This window comes from Chinchilla lanigera, unplaced genomic scaffold (assembly GCF_000276665.1).
Source record: "Chinchilla lanigera isolate Chin_1 unplaced genomic scaffold, ChiLan1.0 scaffold00051, whole genome shotgun sequence".
In the NCBI taxonomy this organism is placed as follows: Eukaryota; Metazoa; Chordata; class Mammalia; order Rodentia; family Chinchillidae; genus Chinchilla; species Chinchilla lanigera.
The window spans coordinates 6,088,717-6,112,166 of NW_004955452.1; the positions used below are offsets into that span (position 1 = coordinate 6,088,717).

At 44.6% G+C, this 23,450-nt stretch overlaps 1 protein-coding gene across 2 annotated transcripts in view; it reads left to right on the forward strand.

The window, feature by feature from the left end:
- Arid1a (AT rich interactive domain 1A (SWI-like)) overlaps window positions 1-23,450 on the forward strand; it is a 52,129-nt gene that overhangs the window by 20,086 nt on the left and 8,593 nt on the right. For both annotated transcript variants that reach the window (XM_005394868.2, XM_005394871.2), the window contains exons 4-12: window positions 12,723-12,963; window positions 13,210-13,299; window positions 14,005-14,172; window positions 15,381-15,693; window positions 16,424-16,569; window positions 16,797-16,906; window positions 18,251-18,460; window positions 21,931-22,138; window positions 23,257-23,389. In XM_005394868.2, the coding sequence (XP_005394925.1) occupies window positions 12,723-12,963; window positions 13,210-13,299; window positions 14,005-14,172; window positions 15,381-15,693; window positions 16,424-16,569; window positions 16,797-16,906; window positions 18,251-18,460; window positions 21,931-22,138; window positions 23,257-23,389 (1,619 nt within the window). The remainder of the gene's footprint in view (window positions 1-12,722; window positions 12,964-13,209; window positions 13,300-14,004; window positions 14,173-15,380; window positions 15,694-16,423; window positions 16,570-16,796; window positions 16,907-18,250; window positions 18,461-21,930; window positions 22,139-23,256; window positions 23,390-23,450) is intronic.

The window sequence follows — 23,450 nt, forward strand, 5'->3', positions numbered from 1 at the left end:
ATCATTGTTCATAGTAAGCATTATCAGGAATGTTTGGATCCCCCTTCTCCAAGTCTTATGGCTCAGGCTGGTCTTGAACTCACAATCCTGCCTTACTCTCCTGAGTGTTGGGATTATAGGCATGTGCCACCATGCCTGGGTCAATACAGTGATACCTTAGTTTACGAACTTAATTTGTTTTATGATTTTGGGTAAGATGGCTGCATTTGTGTGGGGAAGATGGCCATGGTCATATTTGTCACCTGAAGCGGGGTTTGTGAACAGAGGACAGCCAGGTTTGCCGAAGAGAGGAAAGCCAGATGTGGAATCCTGAAGCAACATCCCCTCCCTGTTATACTTGTTACATCCAGAGCTCTGCTTGCTTTTCTCTGATCTTTACTCTTGTTCCCCTTTTCCTGCCCTCCTTACTCAAGGTCTAAGATTACAGCTGATGGTCTTTATCAAACAGGCTCTGTGTTGGCCTTTCCAACAGGAGATGTGTGACTTTGAGAAAGTAGGGGTTCCTAACTTCCTTGCCTTCTCTTAGCTTTATAATGCTCTAGTCTCCTGCTGCGATTAGAACAGCCCTATTCCATAAATATATACGCTGCTCTAACTCAGGCCCAGCTCTGACCCAGATTCTTTTTTTTCCAATTTGACTCTGTTAACTAGTGACCCTCAAAACACTCAGTACTGTGTGTTGGGGTTGGGGGAGTTTTGGGGATCAAACCTTATTATGCATGTTAGGCAAGTGCTTTACCACTGACCACACTGCCAGCCCTCTGTGTACATTTCTGGCCAAGAGGTGGTTACTGGTTGGATAAAACATTCTCTTCTGGCCCAACTGAAAAGTTTGGGAGACAGGGTCATGGATGGGGTGGATGGTGCTGGTCAGGTAATTGGTATACAGGCCTCATGGAGACTGATAAATTGGAGTAGGGTTTCAACCAGTTAGTACCCCATGGGAGTTCCAGAATCATGACCTTTGTTGTGTTTTGAGACAGATCCTCACTATATAGTTCAGGTTGGCCTTCAACTCATTGTGTAGCCTATACTGGTCTCTAATTCAGGGTCGATCCTCCTATCTCAGCCTCCCAAATGCTGGGGTTACAGATGTGCACCACCACCCCTGGCCATGTTTTGTTTTGTTTTGTTTTTTGTTTTTTTTTAAATTTTATTTTCTTAAGGAACTTGGAAGCCTAAACTTCTAATGCAAAATCTTCCTAATGTTTATATTGGTCTGTTTGGAGCTATGTTGGACAGTGAATTAAGATTCTCTGTGATTCTGTTGTTGCAGCTTCTTGTGGACCGCCCTGTGTAGCTTTGGCTCCTTTTCTGTATTTACTTGCTACAGTACCCTGCAAGCTGGAGCCTAAGATTTCTCTAAGGGTAGGGACAGCTGTGGGGAGCACCATCTCATCTCATCTCCTTTGCCAGTTCTCGTTGCGTTTGGTGTTTGTTTTATTGGTTGGGAAGGCACATAGGGGAGATGTTGAGCAGAAACAGTCGATGTGATTAAACCTCCAACTGAGCAGATCTGTGGGAGCAGAATATCGACCCTTGAAAAATCAATTGGCTGCTGCAGTGGCCAAGCTGCTGTTTGCAGGGCTCCCACTGCAGGAATGTAAGCCGCCCAGAGTCTTGTCTTCTCTTCCCTGTCTCACCTCGGGAACACCCTTGGCCTCGACCCAGAGAGTCAGACCCACCTCAGAAGATTGTGCTGAGGTGGGTAAGAACAGCAGGTTCTTGGTAGGGTTTTTTTGCAATTAGGTTGAAATTTCTTCATTGACATAGAGCCCCACCTCCCAACAACCTTTTTTTTTTTTTCCAAACATTGCTTCTCTATACTGCTGTGGTTCTAGCAGCAGCCAAGCTGCCAAGGCCCATTGAGAGCTGTGCTTCTCGTTCTTAGGTGGGAGAGTAGTTCTCTTAACAGCAGCAGCCAGGAGCCCCTCCTCTCCCTGTGTGAAAATCTAGAGCTCAGGTACCAGGGAAGAATGGGAATGGAAATGAAAGGGAAGACTGATAGAGATTGGATTTAAAAGAGCATGCTTTTGAGATTATTCATTGAGCAATATTTATTCATTAAGTATGTTGTTCTAAAAAAAAATACCAGGAGGGGGCCAGGATATAGCTCAGTGGTACAGGCACCTGCCTAGCAAGTGCAAGGTCCTAAGTTTGATTACTGGTACCCAGAAAAAAAAGATGGAAAAAAAAAAAAATACTGGGAATTGAACTACTGAGCTTCTCACAGCTAGTGAACTTCCAGAGTTATATCCCCAGCCCCTCTGCCCTTTTCTCCCTAGTTCTGGGGATCCAGAGCCTTTGCACTAAGCTACATCTCGATCCCATTTTGTTTTGAGACAAGGTTTTATTACGTTGCCCAAACTGAACTTAAACTTGAGGTCCTCCAGCCTCATTCTTCCAGAGTGCTGTGCCACCATGCTTAGCTCCTAGCCCTTTTTAAAAATTTTATTTTTTGCTGGGCGTGGTGCTGCACGCCTGTAATCCCAGCACTCGGGAGGCTGAGGCAGGAGGATCATTGGGAGTACGAGGCCAGCCTGGGCTACAAAGTAAGCTCAAGGCCAACCTGAACTGCATAGCGGGACCCTGTCTCAAAAAGACAAACAAACAAACAAAAAGTAAATAAACATAAAAATTTTATTTTGAGACAGTATCTCACCAAGTAGCCTTCAACTTGCATTTCTCCTGCCTTACTTAGCCTTGCAAGAAACTGAGTTATGAGCGTGTGCTACGGTACCCAGCAAGCATCTTGTGTTTTGTGTAACTGGCATTTTTTGGGGTCACTAATAGTCTGATCCTGCTCTGGGCCTGGAGGCTGCTGGCAGAAAGGGCAAATAGAGCACAAGGCTATCAGTCCTGTAACACTGAGTATACAGCGTCTGAGGAACTCTGGACCCTACCTCTGGAGTAATGGTGTGGGAGGGGCAGGTAATTTATCCTGCTGCTTTGGTTTAAAGTAGATGCTTTAACAGAATGGCTAGTCAATTTCTGCTAAGAGTGTGTAGGTTTCTGATTTCTCTGCTCCTCCCCCTAGTGTTCTCATCTGTGTGTGTGTGTGTGTGTGTGTGTGTGTGTCTGTGTCTGTGTGTCTGTGTGTCTGTGTGTCTGTGTTTTAAGACAAGGTCTCACTATGTTGCCCAGGGTGGCTTCAGAGTCCTCGTCTCAAACAATCTTCCTGTGTCAGCCTGCCCAGTGCCACTCTACCTGGCTTTGTACGCATATTTGAAGTTCCCACAGCTAAAGAAATATTTTAGTTATAGTTGAACCTGTAGCTATTGGTCTCACAGAGTTCTGTTCTTGATGACTAGGAAATTAGTCAACCTGAAGTGTGTTAAAGGAGAGCTGTTGACCTGTTTGGAGCATACCTGTGGCTAGGGGATTGAAGGTTGCTTGGTTTCTACCTCCAGAAAGGAGCCTTCCCATTTTGTACCTGGTAGAATGGGGTCCTTAAGCAAGGCCCAATTGTCCTGAAGTTTGGAAGTGTCTTTGCATTCTTTGATAAAGAAGAAAGTGTGAGAGTTTGCATTTGCCTGAGATGAGGCCATCTAGAGCCTGGAAGTATCTTGAGCCGAGCCCTGATACTTGATAATAGGATTGGAACATATTCACTTTGATTGTTTGTTTGTTTTGTCTTTTTGAGACAGGGTCTCGCTGTGCAGTTCATGCTGGCCATGAGCTCACTTTGTAGCCCAAGCTGGTCTTGAACTCGCAATGATCCTCCTGCCTCAGCCTCCCTAGTGCTGGGATTACAGGCGTGCGCCACCACACCCAGCCATATTCACTTTGAATCCCTAGCAGAAGCCAGACTCTTACCATCATAGCAGTTAACTTTGTTTATTTCCCTAGCTTCCAAATCATCCTCTCCTCACATTAAATGCCATTTTGGAAGTCCAGAGCATCTGGGGTTATACCTGAATGGTATACCTCCCATTGTACAAGACACTGCTGGCTTTGATCCCCAGCAATACAAACACACACAGGCATGGTGGCACACCTACAATCCCAGTGCTCTGAGATGGTGCTGCAGGATTACCCAACCTGGGCAGTTTGGCAAATTTAGTGAGACTTTGTCTCAAAATGAAAAATAAAAAAAATTTTAAAAAAAAGGATGACTAGGATATAAGCTCATTGTGACAGCCCTGGGTTCCATCCCCAGTTCTGCAGAACAAACCTCCAAAAATCCTTTAGCATAGACAAAGTTGTTTAAGTTGAAAGGATGAGAGATGAAAGGGTTTCTTAAACAAACCATGAAAGTTAGAAGAATGAGGGAAACACAGTATTATAAAGTAGTCGTTAGGTTATTTAGTTTTAGTCTTTCCTTCAGTAAAGGAGCAAGGGCTGGGGATATAGCTCAGTGGCAAAGCGCCTGCTTGGCAAGCGCAGGGTTGTGAGTTCAATCCCCGGTAACCCCCAAAAAAATAAAAAATAAAGGAGCAAAAGCCAGGCATGGTGGTGCACACCTGTAATCCCAGCACTCAGGAGGCTGAGGCAGGAGGATCATTGGGAGTTTGAGGCCAGCCTGCGCTGCAAAAGTGAGCTCAAGGCCAGCCTGAACTATATGGCGAGACCCTGTCTCAAAAAGACCAGGGGAAAAAAAAAAAAAAAGACACAAAGAACGACCTAGTAAGGTTAGCCTATTCAAAGGCACATGGCTGATTACCCAGCATGTCTCGAGACAGGTCACTGCTTACTTATGAAGCATGGAGCCCAGCCTTTGATAGTGTCAAGCTTCTACCTTATGGAAAGAGTACAAGGTAACACAGATTTGAACTCCAGTTCTTATTTTTTAATAACTCTCTGTCCTTGGGCAAGTCATTTAACTTCTGAACTGCTTCTTTGTTAAAATGGGGGAAGGGGATGATAGCTACATCAGAAGATAATTGTGAAAATTAAATGTGAGTCAAGCCCTTACCTTACAGTTAAACACGATAGTCATATATTCGTGTCAATTCTACTTCCATACAAAAGGGCAATACAAAAGAACTCATTTTATTAGCTTCTTTCCAGCCTCCTTTGAATTTGGAGACCTGGTCTCCCAGAGCTTTATGAATTCTGACATATATAGGGGATTTCCTCTTGGAGATGGGTCCCTGAAAACCGTTCTGGAAACAAAAAGTGTCTGACCCTTCTCTGCTGTGCATTCCCCACCAGGCAGCCAGAAGGTACCAGGAAGAATGCACCATTATCCGCAGAACAATAGCCCATTGTAGAAAAAGAGAAGAGGGAGTTTGGTGGGGGGTCTTATCCTATGCGGTGGTTTCTAGGATACAAACCCAAGTTTTTGGAAACGTGTGGGACCAGTAGCAAATAGAGTTGTCTGAGCCTTTGCTGAACAGTTTGTGCTCTTCCAAACACTGTGTGTTGGCTGGGCAGGAGATGGTGCTTGGTCTTAAATTAAAGAATTCCAATCTCTGTCTTTTTTTCCTCCTTCTTTACCACCTGCTTATCCCGACCTGCAATACCACCAGCGTAAGAGACGGCTTGTTCAATGTTTGGCTTCATTCTTGGCATTTCAGCCAGTGCCAGGTAGCCTGCTCTTTAGGCATAGATGCAGTTAATCTTTTGGATGGAGACCACTCTTTGGAACAGCATTGCAGGGAATTTGTAACTCTGGGTCCCTACCAGTGTGGAATGGTGTCCCCAAAACCAGCTTGCCTTTAAGTAATTGTCTCAATCACTTTTCCTTATAGTTTGTTGAAGCTATTGTCTCTGTTATTATTCTCGACTTTCAAGGGTTGTGTTTCCCTGGCTCTTTTGTATTCTCCAGGATTAACTCCCAATCTCCAGCATGGCATCTTCTTTATATATCTCAGGATTTGTGAAATTGGGCTGAGGTAGGGGAGACCTGACATAATGATAGCATAGATTTGGTCATTTCAGTTTATGCGTTTTGATTTTTCATTGAAAGGTTTTCATTTTAACAGGTATGGCTGAGTTGCAAGGTTAGTACCACACACATACTTACTGTAAATATGTGTGGGATTTACCTGGTTCTCTTGATGAGTGTTTTACTTGCTGGTAATCAACACAACTATGGAAAAGCTCTTCACAACTAAGTGGATACAAGAACTCCATTGAGTTCTTCAAGGACTCATCCAAATTTATGGGAAAGCTCTATAAATGTGAGCTTACCATGACCCTGGTCTTTAGGCTTGCCTATTAGCAGTATTTAATCTGCTCATCAAAATGAACTGTCATCCTCTGTGGCTTTTATTGGGAGATCACTTAAACCCCTTCCTCCAACCCTGATCTAATATTCTCCTGCTTTAAAATGTGCTTTACCAGCCAGCTAGTTCATGTTAGAGCTTGTGATTTTCTGAGCACCAGCACACAGCCTCCCCCAACTCCAAATGAAGTATGGACTGTGTGATTTCAGGCACAGTTTTGTTGTGGTGTGAAGAGAAGGTGTTAGCTGCTGAGTTCTGTTTGTCAGCAAAGCCTGACAAACCCATGCTGGCACTCACTGGGCCTCAGGAACCAATCACAGCTGGAACAGTTATCGTCATGGAGTCCCTATGGGCTTCTTCTATCAGGTCACATCCCAAAATAACATTGGGCAGTATTTCAAGTGAAGAAATGAAGGCTTTCGGGGCTGTAGCCAGCCTGGAGTGTGAGATTCTGTGAAATAGTTGGACCTGCTCCAATGCTTTTGATCTGCATGGTAGATGAGCAGTAAAATGCGTGAAACACGTTAGAAACACGTGAGGAAATTCTCCTGGCCCTGCTGCTTCCTTGGAACTGGCAGGGCACCGAGTGGGCTGATCCCCACCTCCTATCTCTCAGCAGGATTATACTTGGAGGAGAGCAGGATTGTATTTGGAGCGCTTTCGTGCCCGGGAAAAGAGGGCTTTCCACTAAAGGGACATTGCTGTGATTCTTTTGGCAGTGACCCCAGAAGATACCTGTTAGGTTGGCCCTTTTGGGAAAACTGAGAACTTAGAAGTTCTGAAATGCCAAAAGCAGCCCTTACCAGGGAGAACAGGGACTTGGACTGATTGAACTTGTTCTTTATAACTATATTGTAGAAAACCGAACTTGTTAGGCACATTGAGAGGTCTGACTCAACAACCAGATATCCGGCTTTTTGTGGAACAAAAGACCTGAAAAACTGGCTTTTTAAGGGTAGAAAACAGAGGTGTGTCTGTGCAATAAAAGGACATGGAGTTGAGAGCAGTATCTGTTCATGTTGTACGGGGAGGGGGTAGGACATCTTTGGACCCCTATACCCTTACTATTTCTTCTCATTCTCCAGTAAAAACATTTGCTGTGATTAGCACCTAAAACTGACAGGAATGCCTTAGTCTTCTACCACTTGAATGTCATATCTCTACTCCAAAGTACTGCTGCTGGTCATTTGGCCCTAGCCATATGGTGCCAGTGGGTTTGATGCACATGCCCCAGGGGTGTCACAGAGTAAGATTTGTATAGCTATCTCATTGTAAGTGAGAAAACTGAAGCCCGGCTTGCTGCCAGCTTGCCCAAGGTCACAGCTAAGTACAGTGTAAAAAACTGGGCCTTGTAATCCCAGTATTTGGGAGGCTCTGACACAGGAAGATCTCCATGAGTTAGAGGCCAGCCTGGGCTACATAGTGGGTTCAAGCCCAGATGAACTACATAGTGAGACCCTATCTCAAAAAAAAAAAAGAAAGAAACAAACTAGACCTTAGTCTCCTAACTCAAGGATATGGTGCTTTCCCCCCTCAATTCATATAGTATCAAAGAGAGCATAACAGAGGCAGAAGGTGAATGTGAATGAACCCAGGCTTTGGAGTCCAGCAGGCTTGGGTTCACACTGCCTCTTACTTCTGGATTGCTCGGGCATGTAACTTAGTCAGTGTCTCTCTCTCTCTCTCTCTCTCTTTCTCTCTCTTTTTTTGTACTGGGAATTGAACTCAGGACCATGCGTTTGCCAGGCAGGCGCTGTGCTGCTGACCTAAGCCCCCAACAACTCAGTCTCTCTCTCTGAACATCAGCCCCCTCATCTTCAAGATGGTGGTGGTTATAATACCTACAACCAAGGATTATAGAGAATTAAATAACTTCACAAAGTGCTTTGGCACATGGTAGTTGGTCAAATCGTAGCTCTTGTTAATAGTGTGATTTGCCTTTTCCTGTGCTAACATTTTGGTTCTTAAATTATTTCAAACCAGTTTCCATCTGATAAAAATATAACAGTTTGAGAGACTGGCCTCACACCAATCAAATCAAGAAAGATAAGATTAATGCTGCTTCTTGGGGCTGGGGATTTAGCTCAACGGCACGGTGCCTGCCCAGCAAGTGCGAGGTTGTGAGTTCGATTTCCGGTACAAAAAAAAAAAATTAATGCTGCTCCCTTCTCCTAATATTGTTCTATCCCTAGGTATCCCAGCCCACTTGGGGCTATTGTTGATTAGTTAGCACTTTTTCTTCAGGGACCTCAGGGCACTTTACCAAAAACTGACAGCACTTTTCAAAGGGCTTCTGTGAAGAAAGACACCTCTTTGCCAGTCACAGGTTCTTCCAAGAGTCCTGAGACCTCAGCCCCATTAACTGCAAGGTGGCTGTGTGTGTGTGTGTGTGTGTGTGTGTGTGTGTGTGTGTGGTTTGTTAGCTGTATTACTGGCATTTGCTTTATACATCTGTGGTGATCCCTGCTTTTCCCATCCCTTGGTACTGAGGATTGAACCTAGGAGTACCCTACCACTGAGCTATATCTCAGCCCCTTTTATCTTTTATTTTGAAATGAGGTAGTAGGGTTTCACTAAGTCACTTAGGTTGGCCTCAACCTTGATAATCCTCCTGCCTTAGTCTGTTTTGTTTGGTTTGGTTTGGTTTGGTTTGGTTTGGTTTGGTTTGGTTTGGTCTTTTTGAGACAGGGTCTCCACATGCAGTTCAGGCTGGCCTTGAGCTCACTTAGTAGCCCAGGCTGGCCTCGAACTTGTAGCAATCCTCTTGCCTCAGCCTCCCGAGTGCTGGGATTACAGGCATGCGCCACCACACCCGGCTCTCTGCCTTAGCCTCTCAAGTACCTGGGGTTATAGGTATGTGCCACTATGCCCATTAAAATGACTTTTTTTTTTTTTTTTTTGCCATGCTCGGGGTCCAACTCAGGGCCTCACACATGCTAGGGAAGCATTCCTCCACGGAGCTACATTCAGAGCCCTAAGCCCCACTTTAAGAAGTGTAGTTAAAGCCATCTTCTCAGTTTTTGCTCTGACTCTTAAGCAGTGGTTGATGGGTTTTGGTGTTCTGTGTTCTGTTTTTCTTTTTTAATCTGGCTGCTTTCTCAGTGGGTCTCTGAAGATACATACCAAATTAAAAAGGACTCCTATTGAGGGCAACAAAATAAGAGAATTTTGGCTTCACCTAAGTTATCTAAAGTGTTAAAAATAAATTTTAAAAGTTCATTTTTTTTCTAAAATGTTTTTACTAAAAGTATTTATATTTTGCTTTATAAAGACAAAAATATAGGGGCTGGGGATTTAGCTCAGCGGCAAAGCGCCTGCCTGGCAAGCGCAAGGTCGTGAGTTCGGTTCCCGGTACCGGAGAAAAACAAAACAAAAAATAGACAAAAATATTAAAAACAAAGAGATATTTCAGAACCACAAGACAGAGAGCAAGGTTTTTGTCTTATAGAGGGACCCTTGACTCTTATTCTATTTGAGAATACACTGATTGCTTTTTCCTGTAAGTAGACCATACTAGTAGAAGGAACAATTTAGTAATTAACAGAGACTATGGGAAGGAGTGCATGACAGACAAGGCCGACTATAGGATCTATCAAGTGCCTTGGAGGCTGTTTCTGCCCTGTACAGCTGGCTTTTCTTGTCATTTTGCTCTTTGTTTTGTTTTGTGTTTTTGAGACAAGGTCTCCCTATGCAGTTCAGGCTGGCCTTGAGCTCACTTTGTAGCCCAGGCTGGTCTTGAACTTGCAACGATCCTCCTGCCTGAGGTTACTGAGTGCTGGGATTGCAGGCGTGCGCCACCACGCCTGGCTGATTTTGCTCTTTGGCCCAGAAACCAGTATCCCTGGAAGAATTTATCCTTCAAAATACAAGCAGAGGGTTGCTGCAAGTTCAAGACCAGCCTGGGCTATAAAATGAGTTGAAGGTTATCCTGAATTGCATAGCAAAACCCTGTCTCCAAAAAGAGGAGGGAGGGAGGCAAGGCAGAGAGCCAGTAGAACCTAGATACAGTGTGGCACATCTGTAATTCCAGCACACTGGGAAGCTGAGGCAGGATGTATACAAGGTCAACTGCAGCCTGGGAAACTTAGTGACTTAGTGAAACTCCATCTCGAAAAATTTAAAAAGGTTGTGGATATAGCTCATTTTGAAGTTCCTTGGTTCAGTCCTCAGTACAAGGGAGAGGAAAAGAGGAGAATGAAAATACAGAATCCCTCTCCATTGGAATGAACCCAGAGCTCTTCATGCGCTTTAGTCCTTGGAGAGGGAAGAGGTCTTTGCTGTTACCTGTGTGTTGGTCTCTTGAGTTCTCTGCATTAGAAGGTACCCTAATTGCAATTTTAAACTATGTTGTGATATACTAATTCTACCACTTAGCAGCAAGAAAGCTAGCATTTTCTAGCTTGTCAGCTAATATGGAGAGCTGGACATGATACAAATACACTTGCCTACTATTTTGCCTCAAAAGCAAGCTTTATGGGGCTGGGGATTTAGCTCAGCGGCAAAGCGCCTGCCTGGCAAGCGCAAGGTCGTGAGTTCAGTTCCTGGTACCGGAGAAAAACCAAAACCAAAAAAAAAAAAAACAAAAAGCAAGCTTTATTCCCATAGAACTCAACAGAAATGTTCCCACCCATGTTAAGTAGCCAAGTGGTTCGTGGAAAATCTGACCACCTTGGAAACTTGAAGGAGAAAGTGTCTTAAGGGGTCCTCTAATCTCCAGTATTACTGTCACACTCACTTTCAGCTGATCTTTTTTTTAGGTGAGCTCATTTTAAATGAGTAGGAAGAGACTCAAATCAGGCCAGCTTGGATCTCCTTTAGATGTGTCTCTTAACTATTTACATATCAAGGTGTTCATCCGTTGTTTAGTGTATAGCTAGTTCCCAGCCTGAAGTGGTTTTGCTAGAGAATGAACATGTGATGGGATTTGGAGTACATTTCCTAGGATGAATATATTTCATATTGAGCTCTTGATTGCAAATCTTGGAGTTTATTGACCCAAAGTGAACTCTTTACTGATTAATTCAGTACAAGCAAAGCTCTCAGATATCAGCCTCTCATTGAAAAGCTGAACACTGGGGGGGAAATCTGAATTTGTTCAGTTGGCAAACATTTGTTCATCTCTCATACACCAGGTGTTAAGGAATATAGTCCCAAACCTTCTTGGCAGTTAGGAAATTGTTTCCCGTGCAGTTGTATCCCTTTTCTCACCTCCTACCCCTTATGTTGCAAAGTGCTGTATAATAACTTGAAAAGTGCAAAGTATAGTAACTTGAAGGGATGGAGTTCCTGGTACGTAAGAGTATATTAATCTGAGGGAGCAGCAACCTGTAAATGTTACCCAACTTTACTAACTTACTTTTCTCTCTCTTCTTTACTTCTTTTTTCCCCCTCCCTCCCTTTTTTCCATCTCTCTTCCTTTCTTCCTTCCTTCCTCCCTTCCTCCCCCCCCTTCCTTTTCTGTTTTTTTGTTTTGTTTTGAAACTGTTTTGCTAAGTAGCCTCATACTTACTATGCTATGTTCTGCCTGGTCCTGCCTCAGCCTCCTGAATGCTGACATTACACACTGCACCACCATACCTAGTTAGTTAACATGCTCTTGTAGCTCTTGGTGCCATCCTGGAAATATTTTGTAGTTTCTCCATTGGAAAAGAACTAGTGTTTGCTGAAATAGCTGTTCTCTTAAGACTGTAGAATTTAGAAGTAGGAAATAAATGAAGGTACTAGATCTGAGGGAGGTAAAACAGGATTTGACAATTATAATTCAGGCGTCAGCTATTTTTCTTCATAAACTTTTATTGTAACACAGCCATACTCATTTTCAGTGTTTATTTGTAGTTAATTTTATAATACAATGGCAGAATTGAGTAGTTTTGACAAAGGCTGTACAGCTGACAAAGTCTAAAATATTTACCCAGCGTGGTGGTACAAAGCTATAATCACAACACTCAGAAGGCGGAGGCACGAGGACCATGACAAGTTTGAGGCCAGCCAGGACTACATAGTGGAACCCTGTCTCAAAACAAATACATTTTATACCTGGTGCTTAACAAAATTTGCTATATATAAACTATAATATGACTAAGGATGATATACATGGTGTATTTGCCCGTGGTCATTTAAGGAAAATTCTAAGCATGTAGTAGTGTTGTTAAAAGAAGAATCTTAGCCAGGTGTGGTGGCACACGCCTGTAATCCCAGCACTCTTTTTGGGAGGCTGAGGAAAGAGGAGTTCGAGGCCAGCCTGGGCTATAAAGTGAGCTCAAGGCCAACCTGAACTGCATAGCGAGACCCTGTCTCAAAAAGACAAAAAAAAAAATTTAATTAAATAAATAAAAATAAATTTAAAAAAGAAGAATCTTGAGGCAGACTTGGTAGCACATGCCTGTAGCCCCTGCGCATGGGAGGCTGAGGCAGGAAGATTGCTGTGAGTTCAAGGCCAATTTGAGCTACATAGCAAGACTCTATCTCAAAAGAACGACAACAGCAAAAAAACAGAAACAAAGGTCTTTCTGTCATATATTACTAATCTTTGTTCTTGTGTGTGATTTTCAGGATCTGTCTGGTTCAATAGATGATCTCCCCATGGGGACAGAAGGAGCTCTGAGTCCTGGAGTGAGCACATCAGGGATTTCCAGCAGCCAAGGAGAGCAGAGTAATCCAGCTCAGTCTCCTTTCTCTCCTCATACTTCCCCTCACCTGCCTGGCATCCGAGGCCCCTCCCCGTCCCCGGTTGGCTCTCCTGCCAGTGTTGCTCAGTCTCGCTCAGGACCACTTTCGCCTGCCGCAGTGCCAGGTACCACCAGTGCTGCTCTTTGGGAAGTGGGAGGTGACTGGTCCCATAGATAGGGAGCCCTTGTTCATGTCTGTATAGTTTCCCTTTTGCATGTAGAGAACATATCCTTTGGCTGGATACTGCTGTGTAGATCATATTGGGAGGTGTGTGGTCTCTCCAGGAGCCATTTCCAGCCCTAAGTCACCTCCTAGCTAGAATTCTAAGGCTTAGCTGTGGTTTGCTTACTTTTTTCTCTTTCTGGACCAGGCAACCAGATGCCACCTCGGCCACCCAGTGGCCAGTCAGACAGCATCATGCACCCTTCCATGAACCAATCAAGCATTGCTCAAGATCGCGGTAAGAGCCTGGGCTTTGGGGTTGGTGTATAGGGCTGCAGCAGACACTGGAATGCCTTATGTAACAGCGTTTGAGTGACTGTGACTCTAAAGCTTAGGGTAGTCTCCGCAGCAAATTGTGAAGTTAGAATGGTCTTGACTGTGCTGGTAGCTCTGCAACTGCGTTCCCCAGTAGTTACTCATTTCTCACTGTCCATCTGTGTTTTGGTAGGTCTTCCTCTACTTAGTGCCTAATTTCGTCAGCAGCATTGAGTCTTCATCCATTAAATCAGTGGCCGTTTTGTTTTTGTCATTGCTTTGTTTTTTTTCAAATATCCATTTAGTGTCGACAACTGACATGTCTTCTGTTAGCAGTGTCACTTTTGGGTTACCCAATCAGGTTGAGACAAGACAAAGCTCTTTTTTTTTTTTTTTTCCGGTATCGGGAATCGAACTCACGACGTTGCGCTTGCCAGGCAGACACTGTGCCGCTGAGCTAAATCCCCAGCCCCCAAAAGGTCTTTTTTTGTTTTTTTCCGGTACCGGGAATCGAACTCACGACCTCCTGCTTGCCAGGCAGGTGCTGTGCCACTGAGCTAAATCCCCAGCCCCAAGACTCCATACAGATAGCTACTAAAGAAAATATAAATGATGTCCCAAGATAGAGAGGAAAACATTGTTTCCATTGTGCTGAACAAATAACTATATGGATGCTACTCTCAAATAGGTTATATGCAGAGGAACCCCCAGATGCCCCAGTACAGTTCCCCCCAGCCCGGCTCGGCCTTATCTCCACGTCAGCCTTCTGGAGGACAGATGCACACAGGCATGGGTTCCTACCAGCAGAATTCCATGGGGAGCTATGGTCCCCAGGGGGGTCAGTATGGCCCACAAGGTAAGTACACTACCCAGTTAGGGGTAGATAGATGTGAGAACAGAAAGTAGTTCCTTGTCTTATATGCTGACCTGTCCTTTCCCTTAAATCTACCTAGCCCAGGCTTTGAAGTAAGGCAAGGCAGGGTCCCAGCTGGTCTTCACTAAACTGTGTCACCATGGAAAAGTTTTTGAATGTCCCTGAGCCTCTTTCATTGGTCAAATGGAAATAAGATGTTTAGTTTACAACTGAGCAAACAGACACTTAATGAATGGTAGCTATTAGCCAGGTATGATGGCCCACACTTGGAATCTCAGCATTCTGGGAGGCAGATGCAGAAGCATAAGTTGGAAGCCAGCCTGAACAGCTTAGTGGGATAGTGAGACACTATCTCAAAATAAAAATAAAATAAAATGGGCGGAGGAAGTAGTTGAGTGCAATAGTTCTGAGTTCAATTCCCAGTACCACATAAAAGGGTAACTTGATTATTACAACTTTTTTTAATTACTCTGTCCTAGTAGAACAGCTCTTTCCTTAAAATCAGCCCTAATTGGATTAAAAGCTGAGTATCTTGTGCAGAACATGGGATAGAAAGCAAGGTGAATGTTTAGCAAAGAAAGAATTCGTGTGTGAATTGAAGGTCTTAGATACTAGCAAAGCCAGCCTTGATCTGTGCTGTCTTTAAGATGAGGGGCAGGGCTGGCAGTGTGTGTCAGTTAGAACATTGGCCTAGCATGCACAAAGCCAGGAGTTTGATTTCCAGTACCACCAAAAAGATGAAGGAGACTAGCAGGAGGATCGCAAGTTTAAACCCAGCCTGCACTTTGGAGCAACAAATTGGGGCAGTGGGAGACAGACAAGGAAGGATAGTCAGCCAGGCAGGCAGATGTGTGTACGCACGCGCGCGCGCACACACACACACACACAGGTGGGAGGGTGGATGAGTGGATGAAGGGACAACTAAGGCCTGCCTTTACACACCCCAGCTTTCCCTTTTTTTTCCTGTAAGGGTAAAGGCCACCATAAAGTTGATCTCTCTAATGAAATTGGTGGGGAGGGATACTGGGAACTGAACTCGGCCTCACGCTTGCCAGGGACGCACTGCATAGCTTCATCATTAACGAAACTATTGAATGATTCTCATTGTGCATTTTTTAGAGTTGGGAAGTATTAATTGAGTTGCTAACAGGTCAGTAACTAAGTCTTATGTCTTCTCCCTTCCCTTCCAGGAGGCTACCCCAGGCAGCCAAACTATAATGCCTTGCCCAATGCCAACTATCCCAGTGCAGGCATGGCTGGAACCATGAACCCCATGGGTGCTGGAAGTCAAATGCATGGGCAGCCTGGCATCCCACCTTATGGCACACTCCCTCCAGGGAGAATGAGTCATGCCTCCATGGGCAACAGGCCTTATGGCCCCAATATGGCCAATATGCCACCTCAGGTTGGGTCAGGGATGTGTCCTCCACCAGGGGGCATGAATCGGAAAACTCAAGAATCTGCTGTCGCCATGCATGTTGCTGCCAACTCTATCCAAAACAGGTAAGGTGTGGAACATGAAGAGGGTGTCAGTGCAAGATTTGTTTGTATGTATATGTTTACGTGTGTATGACTAGTAATTTCTATTGAGACCTCTTTAGAAAACTTTACAGCATAAACACAACAAATCAATACTTTTAGGTTGGTGTCAAATTTTAAATGACTTAAGTGTCACATGTAAAGAACTTTAAAAACCAGATGTGGTGGCATATGCCTGTAGCACCGGCAACTTGGGAGGCTAAAACAGGAGGATCACTTGAACTCGTGTATTTGAGACCTGCCTGGGAAACATAGACCCCTATCTCAATAAAGAAAGAATGCAAAGCCACCTCCAGGGACTATGCTGAAGAGCCCAGACTGGTTGGGGTTAGTATAATAGATGAGTAACGAGCATTTCATCTAGGCATTTTTCCATAGAGAGATCCCTTAAATAGACGTATGCCTTGACTTTGGAGATGGCTTGAAGGAAAACCATGCTTAGGAGATAGAGTAGGACTCTTATTCTTCAAGGAGTAGACCCCTTAAAATTGAGTTAGGGTTTGATCAAACCCCTTAGACCTCTGTGGAAAGTAAAAGGTAAAAATATCTAGGTGTTGCATAGTTTTGATTTGGGGGACCCATGAACTGTTTCCTTTTAAGTGTAACTAGACTATTACACAACTCTACGTAGCTCAAGTCCAGATCTGAAAGCCTAGTGTCCCTAACTCCTGTCTCTTACTTTCTTCTTCCTCAGGCCACCAGGCTACCCCAACATGAATCAAGGGGGCATGATGGGAACTGGACCTCCTTATGGACAAGGGATTAATAGTATGGCTGGCATGATCAACCCTCAGGGACCCCCATATCCCATGAGTGGAACCATGGCCAACAATTCAGCAGGTAAATCCTAGTCCTCACCCACCCTAGGATGTCAAGAGCCATCTCGACCATAGTCCTATGCTCTGAGAGCCTGAGGCAGGAAAGATATCTCAAAATTTAAAAAGGAGGAGGCTAGGGAATATAGCTCAATGTGAACCCCAACAGTGACCCTCCCTGCCAAAAAAAGAGTGCTCTTTAAGTCACAACTAATCCTGTTGGACTTGAGAGGGTTTTTTTCTTACTTATAGGCATGGCAGCCAGTCCAGAGATGATGGGCCTTGGTGACGTCAAGTTAACTCCAGCCACCAAAATGAATAACAAGGCAGATGGGACACCTAAGACAGAATCCAAATCCAAGGTAATAGTGTTTGTCTATATTCCTTTCAACTCTGTGTCTTATCTTTTTCAGTGATAGGAAGGGAAAAGAAAATAGCAAGGTTTTAGCCTTTTATGATACTGACTAGTCTGAAAAAGCATCTGTTGCCTCTTTTTTTATCAGGAAGGATCCCAGAATAATAGCTCATTGAATTAGGTTTTAATGAGCCTAGGGGATCCTGATGTAAATAATAAATAACATCACAGTCTCAAAGCTGTATGGTGTAGTAGTAATGCCTGTCCCTACAGCATAGAATCCTCTGTACTGTTTGAGTGATACCTCTGTGAAAGTGATTGTCCTCCACTCAGGCACTGATAGATAATGCATGTAGTGGGCAGCTAGTTACCTTTTTATTCTGGCCCTTATAACAATGGTAATGATTGGTAGCCTGTGTTGTATACAGGGAGAAATGAAGTAGATGGGGGTTATCTTTGGGGCTATCTGTGGGTTGGTCCTGGGTGTGTTCTTTGTTAGGCCGTGTAACGGCCCTGGGACGTACTCAGCATTTGGGCCATTTCAACATTTCTGGCCTCAATGATACCTCACTTTCCCCATCAGTATAAGTAGGGGAAATAAAATTCCTATCTTCCCTTCTCCTGTGTTTCACCTCTGGCTCCCAGCCCTTTTGGGCACACTGTTGTCTTAGGGTAATATCTAAAGCCTATTAAGCAGGTGGGAGAAGACCCATCCTTTATTGAGACAAGGAAATGGTTTTTTTTCTCATTTTAGTCTAACCCATTGTCTCAAGATGTTTTGAGTTTCTTAAACAATAAAAGTGTGTCTGGGTCCCTGGAAAGTAGTGTGAGAGTTGTAGTAGCTTTGGTGTCAGCTGGGCAAGAGTTTAAATTCAGCCCTGCCACTAAACGCTGTAAGATCTTAGGAATCTGGTTCTTTGTCTTTAAAAATAGGGATAAGGCCAGTCATGGTGGTGCACACCTATAATCCCAGCATTTGTGAGGCTGAAACGAGAGGATCACTTTGGGTTCGAGGCCATCCTGGGCTACATAGTGAGTTCAAGGACAGTCTGGAATATATAGCAAAAGTCTGTCTCAAGAAAACCAAAAGAACATAAATTGCGTAGTTTCTCCGCATGCTGAGACAGGATGATTGCAAGATTAGAACCAGCCTGTGTAGCTTAGCATACAGTCAGTGGTAGCTTCCTTCCTTTCCAGTAAGGAGCTGTGGCTCCTTGTAAAGGCAGAGCAGGTGTTAACGATCATCCTAGACCAAGATGCTTTACTACTGCCCCTATCCAGAGACTTTTGAGACCCTTAGCATTAGCTTTGGATTTGAAGTATTCTATGAACTTTGACCTGTCTCTTCCAGAAATCTAGTTCCTCTACTACAACCAATGAGAAGATCACCAAATTATATGAGTTGGGTGGAGAGCCTGAGAGGAAGCTGTGGGTGGACCGTTACCTGGCCTTCACGGAGGAGAAGGCCATGGGCATGACAAACCTGCCTGCAGTGGGTAGGAAACCTCTAGACCTCTATCGCCTGTACGTGTCTGTGAAGGAGATCGGTGGATTGACTCAGGTGAGTGCCTGTTGGTTGACTTCCTTTGTGGTTTCCATTCTTCTCATTACTCACTGGCTCCCCATGGTTCTGTGCACCCCAGGGGACAGCACTCTCCTGTTCTCTGGGTACCATACTACTGATAAACCAGGAACACAGGGTTTCCAGAGAGAAGATAAAAGCAAGAGGCTGCAATACCTGTGCTAGTATAAGAGAATTATTGCCTTGTAACTGGAGTCTCATTGGGGTACAGAGATAAGAAAGTCTGTGAGCATTCCATGGAAATAATTTGGCACAGTAGCAAGTGCAGTGTTTAGAGAGAGACCGGTCTAGTTTTGAAGCCTTTCTTGACCACTTACAACATGGTGATCTTAATCAAGGTCTGTACATTACTCTGAACTTTAAGTTTCTTATTGGCAAAATAGGGGCTGGGGATTTAGCTCAATGGCAAAGTGTCTGCCTCACAAGCACAAGGATATGAGTTCGATTCCTGGTACCGGAAGAAAAACAAAAAACAAAAACAAAAAACAAACTTATTGGCAAAATAGGGGTGGTATGTACCCGTAGACTGTCAAAAATTAGAAATAATAAACATGAAGCTTTCACCAAGGTTGACTGCTTTGCCTTCTCCTTTCTCTCTTTTAACTTTGTAGTTCAGGATAGTCTTGAACTGACTATGTAGCCTAAGCTGGCCTCAAACTTGCAGTGATCCTCCTGCCTCAGCATCTCAGGTGTTGGGATTACAGGTGTGCACCACTATGCCTAGCTGTTAACCAAGGTTTCTGGCATACAAATTGATCTGCAAGATGGTATAGAGCCAGTAGAGTAGTTGTTGACCCTCTTAATTCAGAAAGCTTCCCAGTGGAGAAGGGATTTTAGCAGGTGCTTAATAGAAATACTTTCTAGCCTGATGTGGCAGCATACATCTGTCCATAATCCTAGCACTTGGGAGGCTGAGGCAGGAGGATCGCAGTGAGTTCAAGGCCAGCCTGAACTGCATAGCAAGACCGTCTCAAAAAAAGAAAAGCAAAGAAATAGTCCCTGAAGAAAGGCAGTGGTAAGAAATGGAAATTAGTCTAGTTACTCTAAGTGGGAGACTTAACTGAGTGCATCAATCTTTACTGAAAACCTCTGAACTAGGTGCCACCCAGAATCTTGTCCCTTCTCTGATGCCTTCCAGTTTTGTTGTAGACTCAGTTCAGGGGGAAAACAAGTGAGACCATGCTGCCAGACACACAGAGAGCACATTGTCTTGTACACTTTGCTCGTGGTGTGTTCTGTAGTCTCTAGACCAGAACCTGGTCTTAGATCAGAGTTTGTAGCCAGTCTCTGAGGGAGGTGTGGCGGGGAAAGACTTATTCCAAACCTTCTAAATCAAAAGAGGAAAACAGCTGTCACTGACAGAAAAGAAAGTGATTGGAGTGAAGCCAACCAACAGTCAGTTATGAATTCCTTCTCCCTTCAGGCCTTATTCCCTTCCCCCACAAAGGAAAACAAAACAAGACAAGACTCATGCATGCTGCCACATAACTAGCATGGGAAGCAAAGCCACAGAAGGCTTCTGAGGTGACATGGGTGAATTTCGTGCTTTTTTTTGATACTGCCTTCTCATAGGCCTCTCCTGCCTATAGTGAAAGAGGGCGTTGGGTTAAGTTTGGCTTTCTTCTGATTGGTGGACTTCTGGATTCACTGAACCTAAGATGAAGTACAGAGAGAATCCCCAAGCTTAGGCCTGAATTCCAGTTTGCGAAAGGATGGAAACCTTTTAGATGTTGTGATATAATTAAATTCTAAAGACACTGAGAATTCAAAGCAAAGAGTGCTATTATATGAGGGCTCCAGGGAGGCAAAAGATGAGTCTCAAGCTTTCCTAAACCAGTAGTAGAATTTGCGTGGAGCAGTTGGCCAGATGGCATGGAGATCATAGGGAATCTGGAATGTCATCCACCAAGACCATCGACAACTTTAAGGCAACTCAGGTGTTCATCCTCACTCTTACAGAAAGTATTCTTGGTCATCTCTCTTCTGTCTAGGTTGTCCCTGTTTGCTTCCATAAACTCTTCTCTGATATCACAGGTACCAGATTAAAAGGCATCACAATCTGTTGAACTTCCTTGTAGTCTGGGTCTGGAATGCCAGTCAGTGTTCCCAACCTGTGGGAGACAGGCTTACTGTTTGGTAGATGAATAGAAATACATAAAGAAGGAGACCTGCCTGGCCAGTGCAGAAAGACTAATTAATTGTAGGGAGCTTTGGGGGAGTGGTCTTGGTCACTGTGCCCTGAAGCTGAACAAAGGAGACAGAACTGTAGCCTGGCTGCTGGGGAGGCACAAAGAAGTCAGATTGTGCTGAACAACAGAAAATCAAGACAGTGGTGAGAGAAAGGGGCTTGTGCTTAGATATCTCTATGGTGTAGAGAGTCTCTGGCATAAAAATACTAAACTTAAAGGAGATAACCCTTCCTTCCCCACGGACAAAAAAAACTAGACATAAAAGCACCCCTGTGCGACAAAGTAAGATACTGCCATTTTATAAATTGTGGGTTTGGAGGAGTTTGTTGTTCATCTGTTTTTTAAGACAAGGTCTCACTATGTAGTTCAGCCTGGCCTTAAATTCACTATGTAGCTCAGGCTGGCCTCAAACTCAAGACAATCCTCCTGCTTCACTGTCCCAAATGCTGGCATTACAGTCATGTACCGCCACCCCAGCTATAAAATGGGTTTTTTTGTGCACTTAAAATGGAATTTGGGCTGGGTATGGTACCACACACCTGTGATCCCAGTACTAGAGAGGCTGAGGCAGGAGGATTGTCAGAAGTTCAAGGCCTGCTTGAGCTACATAGTGACTTCAAGGCCAGCCTGAACTACACATCGAGAATCCGTGTCCAAAAAATAAATAAATGAATAAAATAGGATTTGGAGCTGAGTATGGTGTTGCCCACATGTAATCCTAGCTCCTTAGGTGGTTGAGATAGGATTGGAAGTCTGAGCACAGCCGAGGAATTCAGCAGCTTTAGGGAGACCTTGTCTCAAAGACTGTAAGTTCAATCTGAAGTACGATGAAAAAGAAAGGATTGGGGGCTGAGGCTGTATAGCTCAGTTGTAAAACACTTGTCCAACGTGCATGAGGCCCAACACTATAAAACAAATAGGTTTAAAGTAGGATTTGGATCTGAAGGTGATTTGCACACCATTTCAGCAGTACACTTGCTTAAAGCAAAGACTGCCTCTGATTCCTGTTCTAACGTTGATGTGAAGTTTGGTGTGTTGAGTAAGCACTGTCTGATACTTGTGGTAGTGCCTGCTGTGAAGCCAACTACACACTGAACATTTTTGGGGGACTATCCGCCAAGCTGTAAGGTTACTTTTTCAGTTACCTAAGAACTGATTCCACAAAAAATGAGTACCTTGTAGCAATTTCTGAAGGTTAGGGGCTTTGGGGCAGGAAGACCAAGTGGGAGATGTTGTGCAACTCTTTCGGTTGTTGTATAGGTCAACAAGAACAAAAAATGGCGGGAACTTGCGACCAACCTCAATGTGGGCACATCGAGTAGTGCCGCCAGCTCCTTGAAAAAGCAGTATATCCAGTGTCTCTATGCCTTTGAGTGCAAGATTGAACGGGGAGAAGACCCTCCCCCAGACATCTTTGCAGCTGCTGATTCCAAGAAGTCTCAGCCCAAGATCCAGCCTCCGTCTCCTGGTAAGGATGGGGTGAGTGGCCCCACGAAGGATGGGGGCCTGTTGTCCTTGACTCCTCATTCAGTGGTGCCTGCCTGTAGGGTAGCAGAGCTGATGCCAGGGACATGTGCTCCACCCTACCCTGCCACAGTGCTTAACAAGTGGCAGACTAAAGAGCGGGCAGTGGCGACTCCCTTAGGAAATACTCTGTACCAGCTCTAAAGTTTTAATTTCGTTGTGCACCTGGCATCTTGCCAGATGTTTGTAAACTAGTGAGTAGGAGGGACACCAGAGGAGAAAACTGACAAATAGCAGTGAGGCAAGACCATCTGGGAGCTTTGACCCACTGATGTCAGTGCCTTAGAATGCAGCTCAGACAAGAGCCCTGAATTCCCCAAAGAACTGAGAGGGTAATGAATGGGAAGGAGGGGCTGAGTGGGGATATGAATGGAACTTTCTGATGGGAGTGCCTCTGCCCACCTCCTTTCTCAGAGGAGGCCCTGGCAGGCATGAGGAGAAGGAGGCCAGGGCACTGAAGGTGGGTGTAAACACATGTGCCCTGGTGTTGACCTCTGAGGGTGTAATGAGTGCCTGAGATGATGACTCATCAGCTGGGGAGACCTCAGCAGTGGGATATCTGCTGCTGGGAATGGTGGCTAATGGAAACATTAATTACTAGTAGTTCTGTATGCACCGGTTTAGTGGGGAACATTTGAACCTGAGGATGACATTTTGCTGGGTGCGTGAGAACAGAAGTATCTAAGATGCTAAAATGTACCACAGGTTGGGAATAAGATGAACCCTTTCCACACCAGATATTGGGGGCACTGACTGGGAGTACACTTATCAGCATTACAGTGCTTAATAGGTGCCTCTTGAATAGTAAAGACAGATTATCAGAGAAGCTGGCAGTGGCTCAAGAAATTACCAAGATGGTACCACCATGACTGCATCACTTAAAATGTTAACAAAAGCAAGAGTGAGAAAACCTATTCCGCTCTTTATAACCTGGCCTTGCAGATGACCTGCTATGAAAAGGGTTAGCAGGTTACTAAATCATTTACAAAGAGATCCTGAGATATTTGTGTGTTTCTGTAAGAGCCACTTTCCTCAAGCAAGCTGCTTCATCTCTCTCCACAGCGGGATCAGGGTCTATGCAGGGGCCCCAGACTCCTCAGTCAACCAGCAGTTCCATGGCAGAAGGAGGAGACCTGAAGCCACCAACTCCAGCATCCACACCACACAGCCAGATTCCCCCCTTGCCAGGCATGAGGTAAGGCTAGGAAAAGGGACAGGAGGTTCGGGAGACCTTGGAGACTGTGCATGGCAATTTC